General features: G+C 39.9%; 1 protein-coding gene across 1 annotated transcript in view; it reads left to right on the top strand.

The window, feature by feature from the left end:
- Positions 1-20,281: 20,281 nt before the first annotated feature.
- The window catches only part of LOC100550289 (ankyrin-3-like), a 140,062-nt gene continuing 132,507 nt past the window's right edge, over positions 20,282-27,836 (top strand). Inside the window, exon 1 of the mRNA XM_031554568.1 lies at positions 20,282-20,443. Within this exon, the coding sequence (XP_031410428.1) occupies positions 20,408-20,443 (36 nt within the window). The 5' untranslated portion in view covers positions 20,282-20,407. The remainder of the gene's footprint in view (positions 20,444-27,836) is intronic.

The following is a 27,836-nucleotide window of genomic DNA, read 5'->3' as shown; positions in this document are numbered from 1 at the left end:
TTAACGATATGGCCCTGTTTAATAAAAATTGCTTTCCAGTAGACAAACACTTTGCAAGTAAGATTCACAGTTGCTGAAGGTGCTGCTTTGACAACTTGTACCATGTCTGCCTTGGAAGAGCCCATTGCTCACCATGTCCAGGCAGTGCTGAAGCCATGAGATGTGATATGCAGACAGGGAGCTTGGTACTATTTCTGAACTCATGTGGGCATGTGAGATGGGAACGGAGCCCACCAGGCCTCATTCACACTGCTTTCAGATGCAGAACTTCAGAGTTGAGATCAGTTTAGACTAACGTCGGAGAGCTGAATGGTTTCCTTTAGAAGACTCCTGCTGCTAAGGGTTACACTGCTTTTCCATGACTGTAGTTGCTTTATAACAATGTTATTTATTCAAGCATAGTGTATTTTTCAAATGGGGCTTTTGACCGTGTTGTGGCTAAGGCCTTGGAGATGGAAATTATGTGTTACTGCATTCTTCTTTGCTTCAGCGCTATGCAGGGCTGACCCCTGTTGGCCTCTCACAGTGTAAATGCTTTTCTGTATCTTTGGGCCTGGATGCTTAAGAGTTTTGCTTTTTCTTAGTGCCTGAAAAAGGACCAGAAACCTGTGGCTCACAGGCCAGATACAGCTGGAAGCCCTTACATATGTCACGTTTACAAAGACACAATGTCTGAGCTGATATCCTAAGATGGACTATATGCCCAGAACTTGAAAGTATCCATACATAACCTTTACTTGGGTGTCTTTCCTGCTCTATAGACTATGAAAATGCCTGCTTGGTGTTTTATGCAGACAGATTCTTGTGTTCCCTCATCTGCTGAAGTTAATGTGGAGAGCTATGCTAGGAGCACAGCAGCATTTCAGAAGGTGAGAAGACCTCTACCACATGGTTTATACAGGTCTGTCCACTTAAAATGATAAATATTTAGATCTTACTCTCCTAGATCTCATTCTGCTTCATATGTGCCTTCTTTATATCCGTATCTATATCTATTTTCTTCTCTGGGCTGAATTTATTTGTTCAGCATTATTTTTCAAGTGCTTAATAGGATTTGATCATAATTGGAAGAAATTTTCTTGCCTTAAATTCTTGAGCTCCATACCAGTCGCTATACCTCTACAATACCCACATGTTCCTTGGTTAGCTCAGGTACGATCCAGTCCCTGTGAAAATCAATGGGTGGTGGTGTTTTTTTTTCCCCCACTAACCTCCATTTTTCTCAACATTTGGTTGTCAGCTACTGTAAACTAAGGTTCTGTTTGGTGCCATGAAGGTAGCATATACTATTTGATGTTTACAACCCAGAGGCTGTTTGTTTCCTTATAGCACAAGGACATAAAATTATTGACAAAATGGAGTTAAGGTTTTCGTGGGCTGAAGGACTGAAGTATGCGCACAAGTATGCGTACAAGAGGGTGCTCTTGGCAAAAGGCAGTATGTTTGGCACAGAAAGCTTCAACTGTCGCTTAATTTGTGCAGAAATTGTTAATGGCCCTTTTCCACAAAAGCAAATCTTTTGCATGCATGCATGAATGCTAAATCAAACTGATTGATCTGCCTCGTAAGTGTAATTCTGGTATGTTCTGTTTTCTTATAAAACAGTCCCTGATAGCACTGAAGTGAATAATTCTATATTTGGCAATTATTTATGAACTGCAGATCTCATAAACACAGCAGATGCATTTCCTGGACGGCAGCCATTCGTGCATCTGGGGACTTATTTACTTGTTATTGAAAATATTAGACTGGAAGGGAAAGAAAGAAGATATTGCCACCTCTTCCTAATTTTCACCTCATTTCTGAGGTGCTTCCCAGGATTCTTTCCCCTAGATTTGTCACGTTGTAAACATCCCTTGACATCTTTCAAGTATTTAGTTCTCTTAATAAACTCTGTTTTAATCTTTGGGCTCAGTGCTTTCAAAATAATAGTCTTCTGGGATGTATTGCAGACCCCCCATGCCTTGTGTATTTCCATCCGAACCAATCTCGTGTATCACATGCTTGATTTTAAGAAAAACAAGAAAATCTTTCAGAATGTTCTGAAAGGCTTTTCCTATTGTGCCGTGTGCGACTAAAGATAAGTAGGTGCCTGTTAAATGGTTGTATTTCTCTGGATTGTTTGTTTTCATCCAAAACTTGCCTCTGCATTCTTAGTCTCTATGTTCTCTTTTCCATCTTTTGTATTCTCATTCCTCTTGTCCTCCTTTATTCCGTTTTTCTTTCTGTAATGCCTTTCCTGTGAGAAGATTCAATTTTAGTAAGGATAGATGGAAAAGATGGCACTTGGATTAGGGATTTATTGTTGTTTGTTTCTTTTTTCTTCCATCATTGAGGCAAGAGGAGGGATGATATCATGCTCTTAAATGTGAAACAAAGCTGGTGTATCTTTGGTCTTAATATTTCTTCTCTGAAATTTAGAACTTCAATTTTGATGTGGACTTAGTCTGGGGAAGAGTATGTTCTTTGTGATAAACACCATTTTCTTCAGCGTGTCTTAGAATTTCAAGTGTAAATTTTTATGGGGTTAGGTTTGAATCCCTCTGACTTCCCCAAGAGGCAATGCCAGTGACGGGATTTGCGATATTTACTCCTGCTCATGGAACATACTTCTCTTTAATGGAAGAGTAAATATCAAGGGATTTATTTTTAGCAATATATGACCTTATTCCCTTTATGTGCTAGCTGTACGCTGTGTTTTGTAAAGAAAATAAAACCATATAATGAAAGAGATGCTTAATCAAGTGTTCATAGAAAGACGCTCCTAATGGGCTTATGAGATCATACCTCTCTTGAGTAGTAGGTTTTTGAGTGCGATATCATTTTTGTTTTCCGTACTGAGGTGAGACCAAAAGAAAAGCGGTGCATCAAGAGTGGATATTTGGAAGTATGTTCGTTGGTTGGTTGTTTTTAAATGCGTTTGCATGCTGATTGCTTCCTATCCTGTCCTCGAGGTGGTTGGAAGCCTCAGTGTCGTCACTACTTCTGAATATTTTTAAAGACATTTTGACTTTAAAAACAATATTTTTAAAATTTCAGTAATTGCCCTGTAAGCAGTTTAATTATAAATATTTATTCTGCTAGTCATAATAGATTTTGTCACTTTGAATTTGAATTCGTTTTCAGTCTTCAAAAATGTCTCGGGGCATCTATAGTGAGGATGTGAATGTCATTTCTGATACTTCTCCCCTGCTGTATCTTTCTAAGAAATATCTTAAAATTTCAAAATGACCATTAGGGTTTGATGCAAGATAGCAGACGTTGTGGCATCTCACAGCTCTTTGTTATATGATTCTCTTTCATCTTTTGTGTGAGAAAAGTGTTGAGGTGCAACCTTCTGAAGTATCCCATGTTCCTAAAAATAGGCTAATTGTTTTTCAAAAAACTGGTTGGACACGGGTAAGAAAAGGGCTTCTTTTTCTGCCAGTGGGTTTTTCTGCATTTCTGATAATGCTGCTTATACGCTGGCTTCCATATGAGCCCTTAAGCTTGAGGATATTGCAGAATACATTACTAGACATTTGAAGTAACATACTGCATATAGCATGTGCAGCTTTAGGGCATTTTGTAAGGTAGCTGTTTGCTGTTGAGACACATCCTTGTGTGCTGACTGTGTGTTTGTCAAAGCTGAGCTTTTTTTCTTGTGTGAACTCTGGCCTGTCATTTAATCACAGTCTCAGAAGCTAAAGTTTCAAGCACAAGCTTGCAAATACTGATTTCTCCCTATCTTTATTCAGAATTCATTCTGAGTTCACAGATTAATGGTCCTCAGTTTTTCATCTGCAAACCCCATTAAAAGCCCATGGATTATTTATTGCTAGGTGAATTTTTCCCTCTTGTTGCTTTAAATGAAAAAAAAAAAGTGGAAAACATCTGATTTCTGTAGTTATTATAGAGCATTTTGGGTCACTCAGAGAAAGCTAAGGAGTATCTGTGCAGTAAAAAGGAGATGAGTCAATGAGATGTAAGCAAGAGATTGCTATCATAGAATCATACCTACACTGGAATTGGAGAATGTGAGCTTGCAACCAGAACGCAGCTGTTGTACAGCCCTTTGCACACCTTGTCCCCTGGGTGAGAAGCAGCATTGAGTGCAAAGTGGCCCCAGCTGCCTTCGTGCTCCAGATCTTGCTGAAATGTGTGGGCTCTGGAAATGCCGACCTGGTGGCATGCATAGCTTCCTTGCACAGCCTTGGGGAAGGCAGGCTCCCAAGGTACTGCATGTGCTTAATGCAGCAAGCTGTATTGATCGTCTGCACTGTGCTGGGGAGAGCAGGAGCCACAGCAGCACATGTTGGTCAGCACATTTACAGCTTCAAAACAGCTCTTCTGAAGTCACTTAATTTGGCTGATGCTGGGCTTGAGCCGTCTCGCTCAGGTCAGTAGGTCCTGCCTCCAAATGTGGGTCATTTGGCTGTTCTTCCACTGCTGGTGTCACTAAGGTGATGCTGCAGTAGTAACGTGGCTGCGGATAGCAGGATGCTGGAGCCCCAGTCATCCCTGCTAGACTTACGCACTGAAAGGGGCTTCTCATGTTCTCCTTCTCTGTGCCGAAGAAAGTATCAGACACCAGAAAGATACAGCCTTGCCCCTTGATTTGGCAAGAAGTCTTTGGTTTGCAGCTTATGTGAGCGGGGATAGTCCTGAGTCTGGAGAGAATCATTTAGGGAAGGTCAGGCCCTGGTGGGATAAGCCTTGGATGAGACAGTTTGATTCAGTGACTCCCAAGCCACTCGAGTCATGGTCAGAGCTTTAAGTCACAAGGAAATAAAGTGTCTCTCACTATTCTGTGTGCAAAAGATCCTCTCAGATGCTTGTGCTTTATTCAGACAGGCAGTGTCCTACCTAAATCTCTGATCCTAATGCATGCTGCTGGCTGCCTGCCTTCAGCCTGGAGCCAGCCAGAGACAAGTGTGAAGCCCAGGGAGTTGCTGGCTTTTCAATATGCACCCGCCTGCCTGTTCTGTGCTCACCAAGAGGTGATCTCAGCAGACCAAAGCTGTGCTGCTTTTATTCTTCATCCTACACAGAACGTAGCAGAAGAGAAACAGAGCATTGCCTTTGCTCTCGTCCAGCTGCTACTGATGCAGGGGCCTCGTTGGCTGGCCTGAGCTAGTGCTGCCCATGCCACAGCTCAGCACAACTGGTATGGGAAGCTCGCTGGCAGCTCTAACCACTGCTGTGCTCCTTTTCAGAGATGGATTTCTTAATCCCAATCTCCAGAGAGATTCTGTGTCAAAACCTGATAAACTGCGTTGGTTAGATTTTGAACAGTGTGCTCTTCACATAAGTAGTAAGAAGGAGGATGTTTGCTCAGAAAGTGTTTTATAATTGCATGTGGTTTTTTGAGACTATTGATCGCGTGTCACATTGGTCTACTGAAAGATGTCTGTCAGTGTGTTCCTATAAAAGTAAAGAAACTAATATCTTCCTGCAAAAAATGCAAAGTAAAGATGATCCAATTAGGCTGCTGCACCTAGCTGGGATTTCTAATATTGATGTTGTCTTAAAATTGGTTGTCTTATAGTGCAGTATAAGCTGTACTGGTGAAGATAAATTCAGCTGTAGTCAATTTGCAGTATTACTATGCAGTATGTTTGGTTTTTTTTTTTTTAGAGGTTCATAAAACAAATTTTTAGGGACTTGTTTTGTGTTACAGAGCACAAATATAAAAGAATATGTTTATAAATTAAACATCAAAGAAATAAATAGAAGGAATTGGCTGAAGTTTGCACCTGTGCCATGAAGCTTCTGGGAGATGGCTCTTATCTTTATAGCTAAGCATGTGTGTGGTGTTATCTGTAAAACTGAGGCCAAAACCTGAATCTTCCATATTGTGGTTTCCCCTAGGAAAGTCCACGTGCAGTTCTTAGCTTGCTGAGGGAAAGTATTTCTCCATTGTGGCTCTGAAACCAACCAACAAATAAACAAAAACCCAGCAAAGTCTCGAAGTAGTTGAGCTGGCTAGTGGCAGCAACTTGTGTACATGAGCTCTGTTGACGAGAGAGGCAGCCCTGGCTGCTCTGTGGGACGTGGGATTGCTGTGGGAGCCCGTCAGGCAGCCTGATCCAAAAGTAGCTGGAGCTTTAGTTTCTAGAAACAGTGCTTTGAAACTCAGCATACAGCAGCAGTGGCACAGACACTGTGTATTAGCAGAAGGCAAGGAATAACTAAAGAAGAGTGCTCTGCACTAATCCAATCTAGCCGCAGTATTAGAGCCATAGATCACTGTTGCAGAACTTGTATCCACAGCACAGGGCAATGACTTCCTCTATAGGCAGATTTAGGGAGAGGTGTTGATTACTGTTGCTGTTATCAAGTATCTGGGACACTAATCAGCATCGCTGGTGTTCATTTTAGTAACGAGGGAGTGCCATGATTCAGTGGCTGGGAAGCCAGCAGGATGGAGTGGGAAAGGAAGGGAAATGTTACTGCGTCTATTGGGCTGCTGTTTGAAACAGAACATTAGGACTGATCGCGGCTGATTTTTGTTTTCCAAGGGGACTATCTAAAATATTACTCCAACAGAATATCCTATTTTTTTAAACGTAAACTGGACAAGCTTGCTATTTCCCCTATTTTTTTTATTGTTGTTGTTGAAAATGGCTTACAAAGTCTCACATAATTTGAGTAAAGGCTTTGTGCCAGAGAGGGAATTAACCCATTAGTCATTTAACAGTTAAAAGCAACTGGTAAATGAAATCCATAAATCTCTTTGAGATATTTCAGTTTAGTTTTTGCTGTTGTCATGCTGCCTATACAATGTAAATGGAGAAGTAAATGTACTTCCTCAGGTCAGATATCCCAAATGAGGGGAGGAGCGTCTTTGTTCTGAGATGTTTTGAGCATCTTTGAAGTGGAACGCAAACCTAGGAGTCATGGCATCTCAACGAGGTCCTGCGCGTCCCTCAGTGGAAAGTGATATTGTTTTGGGCTCCTCATTGGAACAGTTCAGTGATGTCCCTGCTGGTGGGCTGACCTTTCTGGGGACCTTGACTGAACCCCTGAAGCTACCCGTGATGAGCAGTCTGTCAGCCTGCACCAGGCTCTTTTGTGTGTGTTGATATACAGCACCCCTGAGTCCAGGCTGTGATGGTTCATTCCGATGTAGCCAGATCATATCCTCCCAGAGGATATCTCATACCCATGTTGGCCTGAGAGGGAGCTTAACAGAATATTGTGATTTATGCCAATGTATTTCTTATTCAGCCTAAGGGAAGTAAACACCTGCGCTGGAGGGCTGTAAAGTACTGGTTGGCAATGGTACTATTTAAAGCTCAGCCAGCTGACTGCACTTAAAAAAGCAAAACAAAACAAAAAAACAACAAACCAGACATATATTTATGAAGCGCAAATTCCAATTTGCTCTTTGTGTACAGTATGTGTGAGGAGCTCACAAAGTTGTGTTTTATTCTGCAGTTCTTGAAAACTTATTAATAAAACTGTACCCAAAGCAGAAGGAATGATATTTTTACATAAATTCCCATGTTATCCCTTCGCTTATATTTATTATGTAGCTTTAGGTGTGTCTTTCAAAAAATAACAAGACCACCCTTCTTTACTGCTAGCCAGGTAGGGCTAAGGTTGGACTTATTGGCTGTCTGCTGAGCTGAAATTACAGAGGCAGATTTCTGATCATACGGGACTTATTCAAGGTATACTGAGTTGAAAAGCAATGGCAAGTGTTAGTGGAACGTCCAAAGCTCTTAGCATGAACTTTGCAGGCAGACATGAGGTTATGAATGTACTGTTTACATCTTTTCATTGTGATTTCTATCATTATCCATTATTTCACTGCATTTTTAATAGAAAAACAAACAAAAAAAACACATTTACTTTAATTGAAAGAATCCTGAAGGACTTCACCAATGAAAGAACATAATTAGTAGCAAGTTGTGTATAGCCTATTCTCCTATGAGCATAAAGTAAAAACAAACAAAAAAATAAGTAACCTCTAACGCTGCTGCTGAAAATACCAAATGTCTAGCAGCAAAGGTAGCCAGTAGCTGGTGTCAGTGGATAAAGAATGCTGTAAGTAATTACCAGTGCTTTGGGAAGTGGCTGAGGGGGAGTTCAATTCCCGAGCTGGAATTTGGCCATGGCATCCATTTTGCTCTAAGTTCGCAAAAGACAAGCTGAGATCTTTGGAGTCTGTGAGATGCAGAGGGGTTTTGTGCTTGATCCAAGTTCTTACTATAATAAGTAATAAGTAAAATAGAACAGCATAAAAATGCAAGGGAGCTTTTTAATGCAAATTCACACATGTACAGATATATTTGCATATACAGTGGGACACGTGCTGCATTAATGTCCAGTGAATTTTAAAGTGGTAATGCATTTGTACAATCTTTTTGCAAATTCAACACTCAAATTTAACTCCTAATTTAAACCAATTTAATGCTGAAACTTCACTAATGTTTGAAGGTGCACACATCATCCTAATAGGTCCACCTTCTTTTTTTTTAGTCATTCTTTTAGAGAACAGTGTTTTTCCTGATATCACAGTTAACTCTCCCACGTGCTATAGCTTTACACAATAGGCTAAAAGAAGCAGAAGAACCATGGCAGGAGCAGCACATGAACCAGCACTACTGTCACAAGAGGCAAAGCTCCATCTGCCCATCTGTTCTGCTTCTTTTTTTCTGTGCTTTTCATTAGTGAGTTTTTTACCTTGTATGCATGTAGTAAGATTAGATCCAAGTGCTGAAGCAATTGATAGCAAAAATGTAGAATGCTGGTTGTTTACATTCCCTGTGTAATTTGGCTAAAAATCCTAATAATGAGGACAAGAATAACGAATACATCTTTGGGTCACCCATACTGATTTGCTATTAAACACATGGATGGTGTTTTTTTAAAAGAACATTTTCTTCCCACTAATTTTAGGAAATATGATTCATGTCAGTAATGACATGGTTTTCCGTTCTGGAGAAGTCTGTCATAGCTCCCATGAGGGTTTGTTTCAGTTTAATATTCATAGATGAACTAGCCCTTGTTGGAGAGCTTTTTCCCTGTTTCTATTTACATTTCAAATAGTTCCATGGAGTTGTGTAGGAGCAAGAGAATTGTCTGCTGAATGCTGATGGATACAATAATATTAATAATAATATCATTAGCTGTGCTTAGGAATTAAAAATAGATGCATGTGACTTTTTTTCTTTAAAATTCCATAGGCATCTCGGTTTCCTTCATTTTCATCATGCATATGCTATTTTCATCTGAAAACGTCTTCTCATCCAGCCTGTAGAATGACATCTGCCATCACCCAAATGCAACATAACTATGCTAAAGGTTACATATGCACCTAGTGCAAGCTTTTTTTTACCAGACAATATTATACTAAGCCTTTGAGCAGAGCTTTTGTGGAAAAAGTACCCTCATCTAAGGAGAAAGACATTTGCTCTGTAAATCAGAAATGACAGTTTATAATGGTACTGTGAGATAGAGAGGGAAGAGGAGAGCGGGAAATGGAGCTAAACTCTACATTATGGAGAGACTGTAGTTTCTTGTTATAGCCTCAGGAATCTGATCTTCAATTCTTTGCCAATGAATATATCAGCGTGCTGCCCACGGCACTTTGTATGCAGGTAGGAAGAGACAAGATGTCCTTAATTTTTTAGGTAGGAAAAAAGCTTCATTTCATTTGTACGTGAGTCCGGAGCAGGAGAGAGAAATAAATAGCTTCACTCTTGTTTGTTCTTTGTTTTGTGGCCAGGTGGCATTCCCTGTCAGATACCGAGAGGAGCTTGTAAACCTCTCTTTTTCTGATCTACAGGCTTTCTAGTTCCCCAAGATGGTGCTTGCAACTCAAATCAAAATGGAAGTCATTCCCTTCTCTTAAATTGGCTGCTGTTAAATTTCAAATGAGATCCAGTGTTATTGTGGAGAGAGTACTTGTGTTGCAGACCACATGATATTTGCTAGACAGCATGAATACATTATGTGCAAGTTTGCATCAAATCTGTATTTGAATTCATATGTGCTTTTTCCTAACTTAGAGCAGGAGTGGTACGTGCAGATTTAAGCAGTCTTTACTAATAGTGAAGAAGACATCTTTGTCTTTTGTGGTTATATTGCTTTTTATCTCAAGAGTTTGTTAGCCCTGTAGCCAGTAAAATCCATTTGATGAGGTCCATCACTTTCTTTTGTTTAAATTCAGGATCAATACTGTTCTACACTTCTCAGCCCAGTAGCCTAGCTGTCTGTGTGTTGAACACATAAGACTGGGGAATATTTTAATAGATAGTTGATAAGCATTAACTCTCTGCATGTGCACAGAATTGTTGGAAGTGTCTTTGAAAAGATCTATTACATTTCGTGTCATTCCAAAAACAATAGGTAAATTATTGGAGAACTTACTTTATCCAAAGAAAAGTTGGATCAGTGATACACTTATAATGTATTTTAGATGTCATTTAAAAACCGCATTAAAGCCTTGGCTCATCTAAGACAGCCTCAGAATGATCAGAGCTTATTAGCTGCTGCTGTGGAGAAGAACTGGGAAATGTAGGAATATTTTTGATACTGGGATTATCCACAGAAGTTACAGATACAGGTTCAATGGCTCGTCCTGGAAATTCGCAGGATGTGGTTTCATTTTTAGTGAGTAAAATCCAGCATGCTATTGGGATATGAGAGTCATTTTGGGAAAAGCACTGGGCTGCTCTATAAACTATTGTGTAATGTTAAATGCCACTGTGTGTTTTAAGGGTGGGGCGTGGGGAGAGAGTAAGGAAGTGCTATCTGTGTGTTAATGAAACTTTAACTATTCATATCTCGCTCAGAAAATGTTTAGTGATAACAAATAAATGCCTTAAGTAGGATAAATAGGAAAATCTTTTCTATGGTAACTGTGGCATGCTTTCCAGGGGAAAGTTTTATGCAACACCTTAAATGTCTGTTATTTGTTGTCTTCCAACATTTTATTTTGTAAAATTCGAGATTTTTATTCCATAGAAAAAGGTAAGAGTATTCTGTTTGTGATTTTAGCCCTGTGTTGTTAGCTTGCAGCACCAGGGTGCGTGCTGCTTCCTGATAGCAGTGGGTGCAGCCAGGCCGTGCACCCACCAACCTCCCTTCCCCATGTCACAGGAGCGGTGCTCGGAGGATCCCCGTCTCGGCAGGCTTTGTGGGCTGCCACCCTTCCCCATGACAGTCCTTGAGTCCCAGCACACAGTGAGCCTTGATGCAGCTTCTCAGTGGGGCCTCAGCTCCTTTTGATGCGTTTATGCATGATTTTTATTTTATTAAGGTAAATAGGTAACTAGAGAAAAATGAATGCTGATTTAATGATCAGCTTGTCAATTACAGCTGAAAAGGATTCTGATCAGTCAGAAAAGGCAGCCGTGAGTTTTGAAATCTGTAAAATAGATTTATAATGGAAGAAGATATTCCGTGCCCTAAATATAGCAGCTGCTGCCTCCTCCATAATTCAGTGTGAACACTAGCTAGTTAGTCCTGCCAAGGGACTGCTTTTTGCTGAAGCATCGTGTTGGCAATACAGATATGAGAAATACTACTGCTATACAGTAATTTCAGAAGCTCTGCGAAAGCTATTTAACATCAGATAAGAATTAACTGTTCACAAAGAGGAAAGGAAGTGCAAGAGCTATCTACAGCAGCTACTCTCAAGGAAAAGAAATGCACTGTGAGTGGGACAAAGCTAAGTAGGTTAGAGAAAGAAAATATGGCCATGTGACATGGCTGCATGGATGATGCTGTCATTGCCAGGTGCATTTGTGCATCTGTTCAAAACATTTGGTATGAAACTGGTTGTCAGAAAGTCACAAACCCGTTTTCACTGGTATGATCACTGATTTATTAATCACTCATCATAGCTACTTAAGCCAGGACAAAAAAAACAGTTAAGTTGCATTCTAACCTCATATAAAGTTTGAAATACATTTTGATAAACATAACTTGACTATTAGATATATAAAGTATGATGCATGTGAGTTAAGGTACTGCAAGCATATGGATTCTTCATAAAGACTTTAAATAGTTGTGGATCTTTCTTGTAGTTTGTCTACAAAGGTAGGAAAAGGCATCCGTAATTTCTGAAGAAGTTTTAGGTGAGCTGCTTTGCTATACAGTGAAAGTTATCTTGCTGCATAAAATACCTGTGGTGTAGCTAGAATGTATTACACTGCAAGTTTGTGTAATGAAATCTCTGTATGCCTGGAAAGCTCAACTTTGTGTTTAGGAATTTTACATCCTATAGTTTCCACCTGCTCTACTATCCTTAATTCCTAGGGACACATATAAGCATTGATGCACTGAAGCTGCTCTCTTCTGTTCCTTTTTACTGCTAATGGCCACCATCGTGTGTAATATACATAAAGAGATGTAAAATCAGTAGCTTCAAGGATAGTGTTAATATTTAGCCAAGTTGCCAGCACTATGGTGAGAGAGAGCTGAGAGACACTTTTATACATCAGTGCTGACAAACGTAAGTCCTGTTTGGAATGTAATTTGCTTAGCTGTCCTCATCTCCCAGCGGTATGTCAGCAGTGTGATCTTGATGAGAAGAGTGCTTTTTATTTGTTTTCCTCTGTTTAGGGGAAATTGCTGCATGACCTCAATGTAGAAAAGGCAATAATGACTGATGTTACCACCCCACCTAAGATTTGAGGAGGAAGCAGTCAGGAAATTTTCTTGTATTTGCTACCCAGAATTTTTACTGTGGAGTCAACACTGTGGGACAGTTTCATATTTGACCAAAACACTGACCTGAAAGAAGCTGGAAATTCAGTGTGTTCTATAAATCATTTCATAATTTGTCTACTCCTTGATTTTTATGCCATTTGGTAGTTCAAAGAGAAGGTTAAGAGAAATCACTTGAGGATTTGCTGTGACCATGCTTAAAAGGGACATCACACTTGAGATTGTGTAGCTCATGGTGCTTTCTCCCCAGTGCGTGTTTTCTTTGGATATGACAGCGCCTTAGAAAAGGAAGTTGGGAGGGAGGAACCTACTGAACTCACTGCATGTTGATGATGGGTTTTTGGTCTTTTTTTTTTTTGGTGACAAATACAAGTTATTTTAATTGTTAAAAGCTGTTAGTAACAGCTTATGCTTACTGTATAGCAGTGTTTTGCCCTTTACTGGGCAGATTGTATTTTTTTACAGGCAAAGCACTGCAGAACAGAAACTGTGGCCCTGCAGGAGCAGCACAGTGTCCCTTACTGTGGGGACACTGACAAATTTTTTTTGTTCAGTAGCATCTTATTTTGACCTCTCACTGTCTCTATGAACTTAGGGCAGTTTGCCTGCAGAGGAGCTCTTGTTCTGCTACGTCTTGCAGAACCATTAGAAATAGTGTTGGATGTGGTTTCAAGAACAACCATTAATCTACCTCTTTACCAAAGCCTCTTTACTAATCTCTTTTATCAGTTTTTGTTTTTTTTCTTTTTTTGTCCAGCGTGTTTAAAGCCTGTATATATTAGGAATCCAGTCACTTCATAAGCAAGTTATTCCCATGCTGTACTGTTCGGAAGCTTTACTTTGTATTGGCACGTGTATTTACAATAGTATAATTTGGCCATAGTCTATACATCTAGAATGACTAACAGGCTAATTGTTGCTTAGTAGCCCTGGTCATAATCCTACTCCATCAAAGTATCATAATTGCTTTCAAGAACAGATGAAAATCATTAGTTATAGTTAATCCAGTGGTTCAGTTTTTCTTTCATTGAATAATGCAGTGCACCATCAATAAAAAAAAGTCTTAGTAAGCATGTATAATGTTATACCTTAAGTGATGGATGGGTTAGATTGTGTTCACTTCACAAGACTTTGGACATCTCACATGACATTCTTCCTGTGATGAGCTGATAAACTTGATTGCTGTTCTTGATATTTCTCTGAATAAAGCCTATGTCTGTTTCCATTGGGATAGTTCCTTTAGATGGAGGATCAAAGAAAGTCAAGAGGATTGTCAAATAGTTGATACAGATGGCTGGTGGAGTTGCTTTTTTGACTAAGCTGTTGTGAAGACAGTCAATTATGAGATATCCTGGACAACAACAGCTTTTGCAATATTGTTCTTGGAACGTAGTACACGATAGAAATCTCTTTTGAGCAGAAACCATATCTGAGCATTTTGAAACCATCTGGCAATTCTGAGGCTTCGTATTGCAGTTGTGTTCAGAAAAAGCCTAAAAGATAGACAACAGAAAGAGGGTGCGTTTGGAACAGCTCATTTGCCAGCAGTCACATTTATGGTGCTTAACTGAATTTTAGTACAAAATACTTTGCTGTTGTCACCATGAATCTTATGATTAGTTCTTTGCTCCTGGCAATACTGGAATATTGAATATTGCTAGAAATGGGATTCAGACTGAAAGCCAAATTGTTGTCACATGGCTGCCATATATAAATGGACTGTATATTTCATGTAATATTCCTGTGATTTTTTTTTTTAGTTAAGTTTTTGGTATATTCTTAAAAATATGTTCATTACCCCACTAGTAGTATTTATTGATTTATTTAAAGTGTAGAAAAATAGTTCTCTATTTTCCGAAAATGCTGTGTATTACTGCTCGGATCCAAGGAAACTCCACTTCCTGGATTCTGTGCTCCAGTGAACTATTTCAAAGGAAGAGTAAGGCAGTTGGCATTTTCAATTTTGTACAAAATCCCAATTTTCAGCATGACTTGGAACTATACTCATGGCGACCAATAAGCCATCTGATTAATCAGCAGAGAATTTGCAATCATCAGCAATGCTTCAAGATGATATAGGAAGGTTTGTTGTCATGTCTCCTTGTGCTTGCCATATATAGTACTTTGCCCTTCCTCTTCCCCTCATCTCTGACAGTTCATGTGAGGTCTGTGGTTTTACTAAACACAGAGCTGCCTGGAGTCTGTGACTTTCGTTTCTCCCCCCTCCTAATTGGCTTCTAGTAGTTACTTTTCAAGCATGATGGTGTCAAGTCAATTTGTCCAGGAGTCGATTGTGTGATTTTCATCGTCATGATTATGTACACACTTCTTCCAGCTCACAGCTTTATTGCCCTAGGTTTTTCTAAAGGCTTGTTGAGGCGTTCTCCATGGGGAAAAAAAAAATAAATGACATGGGTGTGTCGTAGGTGGTGAAGGTTGCATCAGTGGGAGAGAAGGAAATAATAATATAGCCAAATAATTTTATCTGGCTTAACTGAGGCTGTTCTTCCTGGCCCTTAGAGGGTGGATGTAATGAAGACTGCTGCTCTCTTCAGTTCTTTATGATCTGGAGAGCATAGAGTGGTGTTGATGGCAAGAAAATTTTTATCTGAGTTTCGTTTTCATACAGTGGCTGATTATGGGATTGCTGTGATATTGCTGCAGTGGTTTTGCAAAATCATCTTTTGAGTGAGTCTCTCAAGGATAGAGGTAGGAGATGTACCCTTTCACATGTACAATCAATCAATATATTGAAAAGGTGAGCTAATGCTACTGATGAGAAGAAATTGCTTGAGTCACAGTGGTGGAAGCCCTGAATGATCTGTTTGGACAGGAAGTTCAGGTTTATCTACCAGTCTATATTCCACCTGGTCTGAATTCTTCCTGTTCACAGGGGACAGGGTTATTCTGAAGAACAGTCTGCTGGTGTTCCAGGTCCAAGATAGTTAAAAGTTGGAGGAACTTTAGAATTTGAGCATGGAAACTACAAATAAGGGATGAAAATGGAACAAAAAGTGCTCTTCAACAAAGCCTGAGATTAGCAGGGCGGAATGCAAGTGATGTAACTGTACTCTGACGGATAAGGGAACAATACAGGGTTAAAAAGTGGAATTTAAAGTGGTTTTGTAGATAGCAGTTCACATTCTTTGTGCATACCGCTCATGCCATGCATGTAGCACTTATTTTAGCCCTTAATCCTGAGAGCCCCTTTGCCCTGCTGTATGTCCTGGGGAGGCAAAGTGCTGATGGTGAAGTAATGGGAGCTGTTATGGATCTTGATAGAGTAAACACTGCAGCACTTTGGTGCATGTGTTTCATTTGGAATATCTGTAACATGCTGAATTTCACAGGTCACAGCAGGGCTGCTTTAGAGGCATGCTGTTTTGAAGTATTTGGAGACCTATGAAATTACTTCAGGCTATCCTTTAAAAGTGGTCATATTTCAGTCTTTCAGATTTGATCTTAGCCACTCTTGAGGAAGAATAGGATGAGACTGGGGGCATTCTGTTCAGTCATTTGGAAAGCCCTTAAAGAAACATTCTAAACATTATTAACAGAAGTGATGGGATTTCCTTTCTTAATTCTGCAGAGCTTTAGATTATTTGGGGATGATGGCAGATGATCACTCTTGTCAAAGTTAAGAAAAAAAAGGTAAAGGAAAACAAGGAAAGGATTTACAGGTTTTGTAGCTACTTCCTCTTCAGGAGCAATATATTATGAAAGAACAGAAATAAGATTCTCTAGGAAAAATAAAAGGATTTTAATCTTGCTGCGTGACCTTGACTTAATATGTGGAGGGCTTTTTTTCTATCCTTATTTTTTTTAATTTTTCTTTATTTTATGCTTCTGCCTAATTATGCGTCTGTTTTCTAATAGCAAATGAACTAGGCTGGCAGCGTTTGAATGGTACTATAGCAAGCATAGTATTTTCGTGATGGATGTTGGTTCTGTACCTAGATGATGCTGACTCTTTTGTAACAAGGACATGATTGATTTATTTATTTTGCTGTGTCTGTATGTTCTCGGTTGCCATGATTCTGATAATTGAAGTACAATGAGTAAATGTGCTTTTCTTGAAGTAGTAATTTGTTAGAATCTAGATCCACAGAGGTGAGGAGTGTGACACTGGGGGGTTCTCTTAGAGGAATGGGACAGTTTGTCTGGTGAGGTTCTTAATTTCTTTCACTGTATGCAGTCTGCATCTTTTCTGACTTGGCATGTGAACCTGCAGTCTGTGGGTCACAGGGAGCTGCTTCCTGCACAGGTAGGTGCTGTATGTAGCCTTTGTAATGCCTGCAGTTGAAATGCCATTTTAAATCGCATTTTAAATGTGATTCTGCGATTCTGTAAAGTCTTGGTTGAGGCACACGTTAGTGTTTTTTAGTGATTCGGAAAGGATTTTAGATATTAATGTTCTGTATCTCAGATACCATCACTGCTTTCTGAGATATATGAAGTCCTACAACTGAGGTCTCTGTAGGTGTAAGCAGCATAAGCAGACATCGTTCCCTCCCTGAAAGGATGCCTGAAATACCACAGAGCTATGTTTTCTGTTCTCGTGGGCTTCTTGTATCTTTCAGAACGGTCTGAAATATCATCCACTGCAGTTACAAGAAAAGTTCTATCCTCCTTGTAAAATCTGGATCAGTAGTCACAGATAACTGTAAACTATTTTAACTTGTCTTTCCCATACTTGGGAAGATATTTGTATTGTTGGTATTTCATGTCAAACCATGTTTTTCTTCCTGCTGAATTCTGCCATGTGTTGCTTTGTTTGTAAGTTGCTTCCAAGCCAGTAATCATAAGCACTCCATCTGGTTTGGGAGCAGAGTAGCGATGATGTAAAAGGACGTTTCCACTCTTCTGTTTAAAAGAGCCCTCCATCTGTACCAAATCTGCACTTAACTGAGATTGTAAAGGGTTTTTGTTAGGTTTTTCTTTTTTGGGGTGGGGAGAAGATGGATTGTTGAGATTATTTTTTCTTGCATATCTACTTAATACGTGACTGTGTCCAAGGCCTTTTCTCTTTCCCAAGCTGAGAATGACTGTAGGAATGTGCAGGTCACATAATTCAGGATGCAGAGCAACCAAAGGATCCTGAATATTTTTTTTCCAGGTCTGCAACAAATTGATTTACCATTTGTATCACGCCTTTCCTTTTTTACCCTTCGTTAATAGCATGCATGTGAGATCTCATCCTGAATTCTGTAAAACTGATCCATGAGGTTAGAAAAATAGTGTCACTATGATTTATGACACGAGCTGTCAGAGCTGAATTGATGGAGGGGAGCGTGCTTAAACGACTTTTTGGTGCTGCAAGCTTGTAATTTTTCTTTGTGCTGTTCTTTTGTAAGTCTGATCATTGCCCTTTTTAAAATTAATGGAGAGACAATTAGGCATCTTCACTTGTGGGGATGTCGCAACCTGACCTAGGATTGTTAATAGGCAACGATATGGGCTGATCATCCACTGATGTCAACAGATGTGTGCGAAGCTGAAGAGCCAGAAGATTGTGAGCTGAAGGCAAAGGGTCTGTGGCAGCTGGCACAGGCAGGCTGTGGGCAGGGAGGTGCTGGGGAGTGGGCTGTTGCCCAGACCCTGCTGGCAGCAGGCGCAGGATGGGGTCTGCCCAGGGGGTGAATGGCACAGCTCCTGGGTGAACGAGACATGCGGAGGCTGCTGAATCCTTTTCAGAAAAATGTTTTTTGTTCCTTTCCAAGGAATTGGTGCTTTATCTCTCGGAGAGCTGCCAGGTTGCCAGTTATTTGTCCCTAGTCACGGTGCCCAGCAGGGACTGCAGTTCAGGGGAGCCTGGTTGCAAGGGGCTGCCATGCTGCAATGGGCTGTGTCTGCTGACAGGGCTCTTGTGAGTGTCCATAAAACAGCACTTTCACTGACACAAAGAACTGCTCTGCAAGTTTGAAATGCCATTCCCTTGAATCCCACTACAGAAATCACTATTTCCTTTTTTCTTGCTCTTAAGCGAGTTTTCAAAGGCAACAGAAAAGTGTTCATGCACCTGATTCTTTCACTCAGAACAAGACTCTCTTCAGTTAGATATAAAAATTCAGCTACTGGATAGTAGCTGTATGCTCTTGGGTCTCCAGAGTTGTGATGTTTCATTTTAGTGTTTTGAAATGATTGCTCTTAGTCCTCAGAATACATAGTGAGTTTAAATTCAGCTTCAGAAATTGGATTTTTCAGGATGCTGTGTATTGCTGGGGCAGCTCACAAGAACACCATCGCTGCAGTAACTGTGGTAGACATGATTGAAATCTCTGCTGCAGGGAACTGTGCCACAGATGTGTCAGGGAGGTAAAGTCATTTGAACTGACTTGGTCATCATCTTGTATTTAAATTGAGGTGGAAGGCTTCTCCACCCCTGCAGACTGCTGTTAACTTTAGTTAACAGTGTTTAGTCACTGGCAGAAGTGGATCTTAGTCATAGATACTGAAATGCCATAAGCACAATTGTGCAGAAGCAGAGCGTTGTTGGTAATAATTAGAGAGCATTGTCAGTGACATTAATAAAGTCATTCCAGGCTAGATCACCTGAGTGTGTGGGCCACGTTATTACTTATCAATACATCTAGGCCTCACATCTTTTGCTTTCCAAAAGACTGCACAGATAACTTGCAACAAGCTCTGCATTATAACCAAAAAGCAATGAGCTGCTGCCTTGCAGCTCAATTAGAGTTGTGACAGACATGGAGAAATGTTTCATGGAAATCTGAAGTTATTCTCATGAAATTTTGTATAGAGATTATTTCTATATTTCTGGATGAAGCACTGGATGTACCTTGTCTGACAAAACATAACAGCTTTGTTATTTTTGTCCTCGTCTTATCCCTTGTTCTGCTGTACCAATGTCAGGGTACAGCCCGTGGTGGGCTGTCACACAGGCAGGGTGGATCCTCATAGCAGTGTGTGCTGTGCAGGTGCTTGTGGTGAGCTGAGGACAGGCAAACATTTTGTTTCCTCAGAAGAACTGCAGGGAAGCATGCAAGTAAATTCCTGCTGTTGGCAACAGCTTTGACTGTAAAGGAAAAAGTCTGCTTTGCTGAAATTGCAGTTTTCTTCCATCCCTCTGAAACAAAACAGTTTTGTTATTAATACAGCTTTTTATCTCTTGAATTTTTGAACCTGAAGTATATAGAAACCAGCATTCTAGTTAGGAAAATAGCCTCTAGAACCAGCAATGTAAATCTATAACAATTAGTCATCAGAAAATCTGAATAAATATAAAATTACCATGGAGTAGGAGGCTGGCATATGTGGTATTCAAAACACACAGAGTGTAAAATGGTGTTATTGTTTCCTTTAGAAATAGTTCAAAGTAGTCTGCATTAGAAAGAGCTGATAAGCAGAATGACAAAAGCTCGTTTCATGAGTGATTCCAAGCAGCAGTGGTTTTCTGATCAGCTGATGTTGCAGCTATTTTGGGTATTCCACAGATCATGATTGCATGCACGGGGAATGATTGGAGGCTGCAAATATGGTAAGTGAGCCAGGAATCCTGGGACACGCTCTGTTACTAACTTCGTAGTCTTACAATCACTTGTCCTTTGCCATTTAAATAGCCAAGGGAATACTAACAAGTCACTGTGCCTAGTTCTTAAAAAAAAAAAAAAAAAGAGAGAGGGAGAGAAAGAAAACACTTCCTGAGGCTGCTATTTTTAGCAGTTGTGCAGTGTCCAAAATGTTAACTAATTGAATCATCAGGTTTCATATCTGGCCACAGAAAATGGCAGTGGAAGAGGGAGAATGCTTTCCAGAACAAGTAAGCATTTGAAGATTCTGCATTGAGTGAGATCTGTATATTGAGTTCTTTTAGATTAATGCTTTAAGTCTTTAATTGTATGAAACAAAAAAGTGGATGTAAGAAGAGGTATGTTTAGGCTTGTGTATTTTGTGTTCTGACATTTGGGTTGTGGTATAGGCTGCAGCAGCAGTCAAGTGGTACGTGAAAGTATTTGTTCTCTCCTTCTGAATAACTGCATTCTGTTCAGAGCACTCTACAGATAAAGGCGCTTATTAAATTGCAGAATCATTTTGTAACATTCTGTGATGGGAGCCTTAACTAACTTGGGTGAATGTAAGTTTTCTTCATTGAAATGTTTTAGCTCATCTTGCATACTTTGGAGAAAAATCATAATAAAAAGCCTGGTGATAAGTACATTTTTAATGGGTATTTTATCAAATAATGCAGCTGCTTTACTGATAATCTATAGATCAATTAAAACTGAAAAAGGAGCCTGCTACTACTGTGCTGGTAGTGACCTGTGAGGAGACACCCGTATCACTCTTACTCTCTGGGGTAGTCCCAGTGACCTCCAAGGTGCTCCCTGTGTGCTTTAAAAATTCCTGCTGTGAGTAAGCTGCTGTGAAATGGCATCCCTGTGTCCTGGGAACTGGCCTCTGAAGGTCTCCGTGGATTGAATTATTTGTGGCGGTTAAAAAGCACAAAGTTAGAGCAACCACTGTTGATGCAGCTTTGCTGGAGAGCTAAAGTACAGGTTCCTGAGAAAGTGTGGTATCCAGTTATTAATATTGATGAGTGCCAAGTTTTCTGGAAACATCAGTTAATGACAGTATCTTCTGTAGCTGGAAACATTACTGATGATAGCATCCAGCAGTTTATTAGCTAATTTCCATGTCAGCAATAGCTTTGTGCTCAGGAATAATGCAGTAGTGAATTCTCCTAAATATGTATGGTTTGGTTCACCTCCTGTCAACACAGAACTGGGTTGTTGTTCCCTGCTGAAATCTATCTTGGAAGCGCTGGGCATTTTCTGGTGATACTCTCCTTGTCTGAAAATTCATTGCCATCAGTAATTACAAAACTGAGAAGACATTTATCCCAGGGCTTTTTCTTTGTGAAACGACTCTCTTGTAGAAGAAGTTTTATTAGACTGTGATGTTTTATAGCACTTGATTAAACTCTTCTGTTTTTCAATCCTGTAGATATTATTTACACTCTCCTGTTTTTTCACACAGTAATACCAAACTTCTGATGATAAACCTCTTTTCTGATGCTTTATTTGAGCCTCAGCAGTGCAAGCCTTCAGTGCTGCCCTGACGGTTGATGTGTCACAGCTTGCAAACAGAGTGAAGGGAAACGCTGCGGCCCTTGAGCCATGGGCTGTCATGGTGTGGTCTGCAGTTGAATTGCAGCAGGGCACCGTTTGCTCTTGCTTTATGGGGTTTTGTGCCTAGAAACTGTTGCTTGCATTAGTACATGCACTGCTTGCCTGTTGAAAATGTAGTAGCTGTTAGAAATGGAGTTCAGCTATGGAGAAGGGGTGTGGAATATATTTGTAAGTGTTCTGCTGACGATGCTTATGGTAGATTCTGATTCTCGTTCCATTTATATATAGATCTCCTGTAGGTTGCCATGTGTGTTTTAAGTGTAAGGGAGAAATGTGATCTATGTCCTTACTTGTTTATCTTGTAGATTTGCTGTTCAGAAGCAATGTTGTTAATTAACATTGCACACCAATGGCTTATTCTCTCATCAAATGGTAGGGGAAATTCCTATAGGGCTGGTAGGTAGCAGTTGGCCATAGCCTCTTTCTGTAAGCGTATAATAAACTAATCTTCAATTTAATGCTGTAAGTAAAAGCCAATTCTAAATTTATGCTTATTAAGATACTAGAAGGAAAGCTTTTTAGCCCAGTCTGAAAATGATTTACTCATTCAGGTGATACAATTATTTTATTTGATTAAACAGTATTAGCTTCCAAATATGTTTAATTATCTTGCTCAGAAACAGTGCTGATTCTCAGGTGGTGATAAACTCAGAAGGTTAAGGAGAGGTAAGATGTTCAGGCAGTTCTGTTACTTCTATTTTTGCCAAAAATCTTGAAGTACCTCCTTTGATGTTCAGGTCATCAGCATTCTCCTAAAGGACTCCAAGCCTTTAGTGCATATAGGGACTTTGAAGGGCAGAATCATGGTGATTCAGTTCTGTTACTGCAAAGTGACTGTGCAAAAATGGCACCTTCAAATCTGCAGTGAATTTCTAGCTTTATTGGTTCCACTGATTGCAATGTCTTTGGACTAGGCCATATATATTTCACAGTGAATCTACAAAGAAGTGTCAGGACGGACTGTTCTGTGAAGTGTTCCAAGCTCTGCTAAGGTAAACTGCTGTTACAAAGCTCACGTGGTGCTTCTAACCAGCCATATAGCAGCCCTACAGAACTGACTGTTAATACAGTTTATGTGCTGTGTTGCAAATTTTGCCCCAGAAGCCCTCTTGGTACCTGAAAGCTTTTTAGATAATTCCCCCTGATTCTTCTGATTCAGTCACATGGAGCACATGGGGTTTTCCAGCCAGACACTCTCCTTAACAAGGTTTTCAGGTGTGTAAATTGAAGAAATTCTTTGCTTCTGAGGTTATAACCCCTACGGGCAAACCACAGGTTTAAATAGGTTTAGATAGGCTTTGCAAGTAGCCATTCAAATGCCTCTTAACTTCTTAAGGCAGAATTATTTTGATTTTCAATGAAGAATACATTCAAAAGTGGGCATGAAATGAAAAGGTAGAAACAGAGAAGGGAACTTCAAACTCATAGAAAAGCTCTTAATAGTTTGTCTAGCTACAAAAGAGGTTAGGTAACCCATTTACAGTTTATAAAGCTCACTTACTATAGTGTTATTAGGGTACAGTTTAGGAAATAGTTGTGTTATGCGCGTAGTTTGCTCTGTTTTATTGCCACTAACTTCCACGTCACTACAACTGACTGAAGCATATTTACATAGTATTTTTGCAGAGAACTCATTTTATGTGAATAAAATCTTTCCTTAGAATTAGCAATATTACCTGACTTAGGCTCATACTCAGGTGTTTTTTTTTTCCATTAACTTCAGAGGGATGCATCTGAAGTTACAAATATGTACACTTAAAAATGTTTTGAAGAGGATTGGTGATTGGTTTTTTCCTCTCCTATCTTGATTGTAAAATCAGTTGCACACAGAACACAAGGTAGACCAACTCATGCCTCTGTTACCTGAACAATGTGACATTGGTGTGGAAATGGCTTTGAATTTAAATTTGAGCCTAGGATGTGCTGAAATTCTTTCCATGCTCGTTGGGTACTCAGTTTCTGAGAGAGAAAAAATAGCAAAGAGTGGATCAATGGTATCTCATCTACCTTTCCTTATGAGCAGTTATTTATGGTGAATATGAACATAAGAAGAAACCCTCCAAGCACATCCAGCTCTTCTCTAGCTCTTTGTGACTGCAGTAGCAGTTATGAAAGTTATACAAGAAATTTATTTTATACTTGTAAGTGCATGATAACAAAACTTCAGAGAGTAAGAGATGAGTCATTACAGACCCAGGAGTTGCTTTTCAGAGTTTGAAACAAACTTTTAGAAGCTGAAACTGTCAAGACTAAAGAATAAATCTTGAATTTTAGATGCAGAAATCTTTTTGCCTTTAATTATATTGGATGCTTTTCATCGATGATATATTTGATTTGATCACAAAGAGAATGGTTCTTCAGCTTATTGCTCACTCCCAGTGCAGCACAGGGATTCACTGGTGAAAACAGTGATTGCTCTGGTTTTGTACTCTTGAACAGTGTGTCCCAGTTTACTTTGTCATTCAAGTTTGCATTTTAACTCAGGGTAGTCTGACAGCTGAAAAGTCAGTGGTAAAAGGATCTGCATCTTCTCATTAAAAGAACATTTGTTTATGTTTTTTTGCAGATGTATGTTGATTTGTAGTCCTTAAAAATTAGGATCTGGCTTTAGGTGCTATTAATTTGGCACATGCATGCTTGTAATGTTTTTTGTAAATTCTCTAGGGGAAGCCATTAAACACATTAAAACTGTGTTTCAAAGTCTCAAAACCTCATCTGTGCAAGCTGGCAGTGAAGATTTTGAGTTACAGAGACTCTTGCCTCCTGTCCAAACACTGGCCTTACGAGATTCTTTTGATGTCAGTTCAAGTGGTTTCTGTTGGGCTTTCACACATTGATTTTGCTAGAACTCCAGTTAAATTGTTCTGAATTTTGTTGAATATCGGTGATGACAAGTAATTGTGGTGACAGGTAAAAGGAGATGATATCTTGAGGGAGATTTTCAATACGTATAACATTTAAACATAACATCCATGTAGCGTGGATGTTAGGCAAGTGTTTCCCATCTGAGTTTGCATGTCTTTTGTGCCTTGGAAATTACACACTTTGCTCTTTGTAGAAACTGAAAAGTGTAACAGCTACTTTCCATTTCCATCCTGTGTTTGAGTTCTCTTAGGAAGGACTCATTCAGGCATTTAAAGACAGCTTGGGCTGGATTAGTCTCATCACAATTCACATGACTGGCTAGATTTAGTGTCTGCCAGAGAAGACCGCGTGCATAAAGTCTAAGCAAATAGTGCAGTAGGAGGGGTGCATTCGAGGTGCAGCTTTGCGGGAGCTATTTGTCATTACACACAAACCATTCTAGGCCTCTAGATACTGCTAAAGGTAGTCGTGAACACCTCTTGCCCTGGAAGCTGAGAAATTTTTTGTGTGCGCCAGCCTGAATATCTCTGGGTCTGGGTCCTTTTCAGTCATCTGCTCCAACATAGGTGGCTCATTTCCAGAGGTAACTGAGCACAGATTCAGCATTTGGCGGAGGCGGCTAGGATTTTACAAGTGATCTTGACATTGATGCATACTAAATCTTTGTGTCAGCCTTTTTTTTGTCTTATGGTCCAACAGGGAAAGAGACTTTTTTTTCTTAGATGTTCTAATGTTTTGATTGAAGATTTCTAGAAGGTAGGAGCTGAATCTAAAATGCACCTTTTAAGCTCTGCTTAGGATTTAAATGTGTGCAACTGAGAGTAAATATTTTATTATCTCTACAAGCTTGTTAGATAGACTGTTGCTCAGAGGTAGAGACCCTGTTGTTGCAATGGCACATGGTTATGGAGTCAGATACATTTGTGGCAAAAATGAGCTATTGTAGTCTGACCAAGAAGAGGGGTTTCACGCAGCCTGAGAACTGCATTTTTTTTAACTTATGGAAATCAGATCATATAGTTAGAATGGGATTGGTTATAAGAACATAGTAAATAGCAGAATATTTTGGTTAATTTATCATGTGCAGTACAATAATACGATCAAAGAAAGCTGATGATTAAATTGCATGATGGGCCAAACAAGTGGAGGGATTTGTTTCGTATTTGACAACAATGACATGATTTCTCATTTGCCAGTCAAATTCAAAGAAGGTAGCTTTTCTTAGCCAAAGGATGTACCCTTTGAATTGTCAGGCAGCAGGAAAAAAGTATTTCCTCTTGCCCTGTGGTTGTGTTTAGGGCTGGGATCCCAAGAGCATCTCTCAGAAGGATAATTAATAGCAGAATTGCAGATAGCAGTTGGTTCCAGGCTGTCACGTTCTTATCAAAAGAAAACATGTATGGCAGCGTAGTACACAAAGCTGTAGCTGTTTGCACAGAGAGCAGCATTTTATCATCCAGTCCAACCAACCTCCTTTCTGTTGAAGAAGATACAAGTGAAATTTTCTCATGCATATATAGTTATGGGGTAGTAGGGAGAATGGGTGGAGAATCTCCCGTAGAAGATCACAAGGCCTGTTTATGTCATTTGGTTCAGTCATTGCTGTTAACTGGTCAGTACAGTTAAATCGAAATGAAGTTTCATCCCTTTCCAAATGAGTGTAACGTTTGCCTGGATGAAAATTGTAAATTAACGTAAGAACAAAATCTTAAGAAATGCTGAGAGCCTTCAGCTTCCAGTGTATGCTTCCTACTCATCAGTCCCTTGCAGCAAAGAAAAAATCGATCAGTGTCAGTAAGCTCACCCTTATCAAAATAAGTAGAAATTGTATCATCTGTTTTTTTCAGGTCATCTCATGCTGCTGCAGGACTAGTTTTACTGAGCATGTTTCCAAATGGAAGTAATGTAAGTTCCTCACTTAAAATGAGGTCATTGCCTCCCCCCACAACAAATGTTAGGCATGGTTAGCATCTTTTAGTTGGGACTCAAGCCAGAATGCATCCTGCTCTGGCACAATGGGAACCTGCTGGGGGTTTCCCTTCACAACAGCTACTGTTAAAGATGGAGTGAAAAACAAAACCCTGCTCTCAACATGGAAAAAAAGACTGGATTTTTAATCTGAAAAAGAAGCCACTGTAAGCAGAACACAAAGGGAAAAGAGATGAGCAGTAATAAAAATACCATCAGTATGGGAGAAGGGTTATGCACGTTGAAAATAATGGTTGTGGGGGTCCGCTAAATGGAATAACCCTCTTTAGTTCCATGGAAAAACCCAGCCTGAGCCCGGGCTGACAGTCAATGTAACATTTACTAGGAGATTTTGTCTTTACTCACGATAAATAGCCTCTTAATTCTCCGGGAGTTCTTTGCAGGAAAGATGCTGAAAATTTATTAGCTAATGTGAGTCAGCATCAACATTTTCTGTTTTAAAGTGGAAGCTTAAGGTAATATCCAACTGATTTAAAACATAGTCTTTCCTATTAACATGAGTGTTTTCAACACATACGCTGCTCTTCACAACAGGGACATAGTCTCAGGCCTTACAGCTGTATGTCACTGGGACTACAGGACCTTCGAGTAAAGAAGATCTAGGAAACACAGTGCTGCTGCCTGCACACCTCGTCCAGCCTCAGCTCAGTTCAGAGTCAGCCCTGGGATGAGAGTTGCTGAAACAAGCTCCAGGCTGGGGAACCTGTTCTGGGCTGCAGGCCACCTGCAGCCTGCTAGTTTGTCTGCATGCTTTGTGGTCGGGTTGATTTCTTAGACTGTGGTATGTGGAAGGAGAATACACAAAATGAAAAATATGCACCGCATAAAAGCTCTGTTCATTAGCCAATCTGCATTTATGCATTTCTTAAAAGCAGAAGTAGCTCCTTTTTCTTCCAGAGAAGTACAGTAGGGAGGAAGAAGTCTTATCGTGCTGGTACTCTCATAAATCCACCGTTTGTAAAATACTGTCTTATTGCCATTCTGGAACAAAGCGCTGTGCTCATCTGAGGTGCATGTATCCAAAAATTAAAATGCTTTAAGAATTGTGATTTTAATTTAGGCCCGGGTTTAAAGATTGGAAAGGCAGCATCCATAAGGGAACACAACAGAGAGCTGTGGAAGGCTTAGGGGAGAAAACCTGTGTCAAATGCACAACAAGAAGGGCCGCAG

Source organism: Meleagris gallopavo, chromosome 8, assembly GCF_000146605.3.
Source record: "Meleagris gallopavo isolate NT-WF06-2002-E0010 breed Aviagen turkey brand Nicholas breeding stock chromosome 8, Turkey_5.1, whole genome shotgun sequence".
Taxonomy (NCBI): domain Eukaryota; kingdom Metazoa; phylum Chordata; class Aves; order Galliformes; family Phasianidae; genus Meleagris; species Meleagris gallopavo.
This window is presented reverse-complemented; position numbering and strand designations above follow the sequence as displayed.